The sequence below is a fragment of the Tupaia chinensis genome, unplaced genomic scaffold, assembly GCF_000334495.1.
Source record: "Tupaia chinensis unplaced genomic scaffold, TupChi_1.0 Scaffold000671_1, whole genome shotgun sequence".
Classification (NCBI taxonomy): domain Eukaryota; kingdom Metazoa; phylum Chordata; class Mammalia; order Scandentia; family Tupaiidae; genus Tupaia; species Tupaia belangeri.
Genome location: NW_006160193.1, coordinates 4017475 through 4022568, shown reverse-complemented (window position 1 = coordinate 4022568; position 5094 = coordinate 4017475). Strand labels below are relative to the sequence as shown.

The following is a 5094-nucleotide window of genomic DNA, read 5'->3' as shown; positions in this document are numbered from 1 at the left end:
GGGTGCTGCGCAGAGGGCTTTGGACCCTCCTGCTGGCAGAGTGGAGGCAGGGGCTGGCCGGCCTGTCTGTCCTCCCAGGCCCTCCTGTCCCTAGACAGCTATCCTTTCTTCTCCTGGGAGAAACGCCTGACCTCCAGCAGGTCTCTCCCCTACCTGCCCTTCCTCCCTCCTGCCCTGTCCCACTCCCCTGACCCCCCTGGGCCAGACCTCACTGGGCCTGCGGTCAGTGGCCAGGAGAAAGCTGAGGGGGCTGGCGTCAGACCAGGCTGAGGTTTCTAAGCCCTGGCGCTGCCTCTGCCTGGACTGGGGTGGGGGGGCATGGCAGGATTGGGTTCCAGCTCACCCCGCCTCACCCCACCTCCACCCTGCTGCTCGCAGGTGGCTCCAGGCCCTGCACTCCCCTTCATTAACTCCTTATCTTCCCAGCCCAGGCCTCTGCGGAGGAACAAACAGGAACCAGGGCTGACTGCCTGGACCAGGGTGTGGCCGGGCCGGGCCAGGAGGAGGCGGCCTGCTCCTGCTCCCAGGTGGGCTCCTCTGGCCTCCTCCTCCTTCTGTGAGCCCCCTCAGCACTCTGCCACTGCGCCCCCACGCCTTCGAGTTCAAGGGATCCTCCAGCCCAGGTCACTGCTGATGCCCTGGGGCCACCAGGCCCGGTGTACTCCACCACAGGCCCTGCAGGCAGCTCTGCCTGCCGCCCTGCCCAGGCCTTCCCTTTCCTCTGGCTGCAGATCTGAGCCAGTTCCCTCCAAGGCCCTGGGGGCGGAAGGGCGGGTATGTTGCAGCGCCCGCTGTGCCCACTGTCTGGGGGGGGCTCCATGGCTGCTCCCCAGCCAGGACCGAGCAGCAGGAAGAGCCCAGCTGACAGGTAGTCCTGCTGCTCCTCGCGCCCTGCACCCGCAGGGAGATGGCAGCCCTCAGCACCCCAGCACCAGTGCCCGGAGGTGCACAATGAAAGCGGACATGAACTGAAGAACAAAAACCGCCCGCTGCGTCTGTGGACGTGGCGCTGGCATGCGGCTGGGTCGCCGCGGTGCTCTGGGGAAGCGCGGTGGGAAGCCCTTGCCCTGACCGGAGAGCGGGATGGGTGGTGTGGGCTGCAGTGGGGACAGCAGCTCTGGAGTCTGGCCTGGGCCCTGGCTCCGACCGCAGCTGTGGGGTCTGGACGGCTGTGGCCTGCGGCCGGGCAGCAGCAGCCCCTCCCAGGTGACGCCCGCCGCCCACTCACCGTCGATGATCTCCTCCTTCACCTTGTGCAGCTCTCTGACCACCTCCTCCAAGATCTCCTGTGGGAACAGAGCTCGGGATGCAGGGGTCAGCCTGGTGGGTGCCCAGGCAACCCTGCTCCCTGCCTGCGGCATCGCCGGTGGGACGAAGGGCTGCCCTGGGGGAAGGAGCTGCCAAAGCAGGCTGGGGGGGAGGGCAGAAAGAGGAACCCTGATTCTGGTGATGGCTGGAGCTGGAGACAAACGAGGGGTCTGGGCACCCCTTTTTCTCCACTGCTAGTCCTGGCTGCCTTTGGCAGCAGCATGTGGGCCCCTGGGCCTGGCCACAACGCAGAGACAGCCCAGCTGCAGGGCACGCTCACCTGCTTCATTCGATCCAAATCAAAGGCGTCAAGGGCCACGTCATTCACGCTCCCGGCAGGCTTCATCCTGGGGAGGGACGGCAGTGCGTCAAGCGGGCGGTGGGCCTGTAGGTGTCTCCCCGCCAGGCCTGGCACCAGGAATCTGAGTGTGCCAGACACCGCTCTGGTGCCCCCGGCCTTCCAGCGACTGCTCTTGACCTGCAGTCACCCTTCGGCCCTTGGCAACGATGACAACGCCCACCCCTGTCCCTGGAGGCACCTTGGCTATATTCCCAACCAGAGTTGGGACTCGGGGCCCACAGGACCTCTCTGGCCTGAGAGGCCTGTGCGGGTTTGGGGACGCGGCAGACAGGGCTCTGCCACCCACTGCCTGCCCTGCTTTTCAGTGGGAGCTAGGTGGAGGGGCAGCCACAGCGGCACTGGACAGTGGAAAATGACGGTGCCCACGGTGATGGGAACTGGCTCCAGTGCCCAGTGCCTTCGAGAAACGTCCCTGGACGTGGCTCTGCTCTCTCAAGGTCAGTTCCACGGACCGACTTCTGGAGACGGCTCTGAACTGAGGTTGCGGACGTGAACTCGCCGTGAACACGCATCCTCCCTGCGGATCTCGGCAGAGCGCCCGTCTGCCTCCCTGGTCTCTGAGGTCACGAGGGTGGCACCCAGACCCTGCTGGGCCGTTCCTCTCCACGTTTGGAGCCTCTGGCTTCAGGGAACAAACATGGCCGAGCCGGGAGAGATGGGGGTGCAGCGGCACGGGGGGCACAGCCCAGGTTGGGGCTACCCGGTGAAATCGGGGGCCGGCCATCTCCACAGACAAGGAGAGTAGGATGAAGCCGGAAGTGCCCCGCACCCCTTCTGGTGGTCTTGAGAAGGATGTCAGGGGGTCCTGACCATTCGTAAGTGATCCTGGGTCCTGACGGGCAAGCAAGCCGAGGCCTGGGCCCCTGGGCCGTTCCTGCAGGTTCCAGACCCTGATCCAGCAGCAGATGCTAAGCAGCCCCGCCTGGCCCCTCTAGACCCAGCTCTCCCACGAGCATGCCTGACAGGCACCGTGACAGACGGGGCAGCAGACGGCCCTCCACAGGGTCATCTGTACAGAGGACAGATCAGGCTTGGACAGGCACCGTGACAGACGGGGCAGCAGGCGGGCCCCCCCCAGGGCCAACGGGGCAGCAGACGGCCCTCCACAGGGTCATCTGTACAGAGGACAGATCAGGCTTGGACAGGCACCGTGACAGACGGGGCAGCAGACGGCCCTCCACAGGGTCATCTGTACAGAGGACAGATCAGGCTTGGACAGGCACCGTGACAGACGGGGCAGCAGACGGCCCTCCACAGGGTCATCTGTACAGAGGACAGATCAGGCTTGGACAGGCACCGTGACAGACGGGGCAGCAGACGGCCCTCCACAGGGTCATCTGTACAGAGGACAGATCAGGCTTGGACAGGCACCGTGACAGACGGGGCAGCAGACGGCCCTCCACAGGGTCATCTGTACAGAGGACAGATCAGGCTTGGACAGGCACCGTGACAGACGGGGCAGCAGACGGCCCTCCACAGGGTCATCTGTACAGAGGACAGATCAGGCTTGGACAGGCACCGTGACAGACGGGGCAGCAGACGGCCCTCCACAGGGTCATCTGTACAGAGGACAGATCAGGCTTGGAGCTGCGAAGAGACCCCACTCCAGGCCGGGCAGCCTGGATGAGGTCCCGCCCAGTGAAGGCACACAAAGCCCACCCAGATCCTTACCCCACCAGGAAGGGCCCGCTCTTGTCCCTGCCCTGCTGCGCCCCCGCCTCTCCACAGCCAGAGCTGAGCGCCGAGTACCGCAGGGCTGTCCCGTGTGGCCCTGTGCCATGGCCTGACTGGAGCCCCACACAGACTGCGCTGCAAACTTCCAGCCACTGTCCCCTTCGCCCATGCCCTCTTGGCCCTCCACTGCCCAGCCCACTCCTGCTTCCTGGCCTTTGGACTCGCTAGGTGGTCACCAGCTCAGACTCCCCTCCTCCAGCCTGGAAGGCCATCCCTGCGCACATGAGTCAACTCCATGCTGGCGCCCAGGACTGCCCAGGTCTGCCATGTGCTCTCTAGGCCTTCCACAGCCCTGCTTGGCCCCCAGCTGTCTTGTTTACATGGAGCTCCCTGCAGACAGGGGCAGTTCCCACACACACAGCCTGGTGGGCCACTGCACTGCTTCACCTCTGCCCACTACCTCAGACACTGTTGTTCCTGCCAGTACCAGGCCAGGGCTCGTCCCTGCTCATCACCACCCTGGTCCTGCCACCCATGCTGTGACAAGAGCCAGTTCCTGCTGGTGCTGCTTGGCGCGGGCCCTAGAAGCCATCCATGTAGGTCACGCTGGGCTTTGGTTACTGCTGGCTTGGTTGTCTCTGACTTCTGGGGCAACCTCTGTTCCAGATACCCTGTCCAGCCCACACCCACTCCTGGCTGGGGACACGGTCGGAAGGTCTGGGACACGGCCACACGCCGAGGAAGGAGGCTGGGCTGGAGGGGTGGAGTAGGTGCTGGGTGGTCCTGGGCCATTCAGCTGTGCGCAGCCACCAGGCTAAGTGAGCACCTCCTGTCCTGCTGTCCCCACACCTGCCCTGTGCCACAGGGAGGGACAGACCTCCCTGTGTGGGGACACGGAGGCTTGGGGATGACGCTAACTGCCTACTGTTACATGAGTCCAGGGCTGGGATGGAGTCAGCCCACCGCAGCCTCTGCGCCGGCAGCCCTTCCCCGGGCCTGTCTCCTCTCTTGGGGACAGGAAGGAGCTGGCCTGCCCGACCCCCAGTCCCTCCAGCTCTCCCTTCCTTGTGTCTGCAAGAACAGGCCACCCTTCCCGGAGCAAGCTGTTAACTGCTAGGACATGACACAGGGTTCGGGGTGTTAGTCATGGGACAGGGAACAAGAGGCCCCAGGGGGGAGGACACGTGGGTGGAGGGTGGTTCAGTACCTAGAGTGAGGCTGCGACTGAAGGGGGCTCTTAGCTTCGGGACTCTTTGCCACAGACGGAGTTCTAGGGCAATGGAACGGGACAGACACATGAATCGGGGCCACCCCCCTGCCCCGGCAGACTCGCGGCTCGGCCCGTCCCAAGGCAGCTCACCTGGACAGTAATGAGGACACAGGCTTCTCCACTGAGTTGCTCCGCTCCCAGGGCTTCCGGCCAGCCTCTGTCAATTCATTTCATGGACGAGGACCTCAGAGCCGAGAGGACTCAGGGGGCACCCACACCCCGCACGCCTGGCAGGAGGCTTCGGCCTAGTCAGGGTCAGCTCTGAGCAGAGCTCATAGTCCCCCGTAGTCCAGGGAAGCCCCGAGGGCTGTGGACAGCACTATCATCACCTGGTCCCCTCCAGACTCCACTCCTGTCCCTGAGACGACTGGCCTAACTGGTGGCCTGGCTCGAGTCTTTTTGCCGGGCTGGCTCTGTGTGTGGGGGACCAGCCACTCCCGCAATGGAGAGGGCAGGCGGGGACCCCCCCCCGCCACTCCCA

At 64.9% G+C, this 5094-nt stretch overlaps 1 protein-coding gene across 1 annotated transcript in view; it reads right to left on the bottom strand.

The window, feature by feature from the left end:
* EVL (Enah/Vasp-like) overlaps nucleotides 1–5094 on the bottom strand; it is a 52160-nt gene that overhangs the window by 3010 nt on the left and 44056 nt on the right. Inside the window, exons 11-13 of the mRNA XM_027776373.1 lie at nucleotides 4704–4770; nucleotides 1589–1655; nucleotides 1229–1286 (exon numbers count right to left, since the gene is read on the bottom strand). Of these exons, the coding sequence (XP_027632174.1) occupies nucleotides 1229–1286; nucleotides 1589–1655; nucleotides 4704–4770 (192 nt within the window). The remainder of the gene's footprint in view (nucleotides 1–1228; nucleotides 1287–1588; nucleotides 1656–4703; nucleotides 4771–5094) is intronic.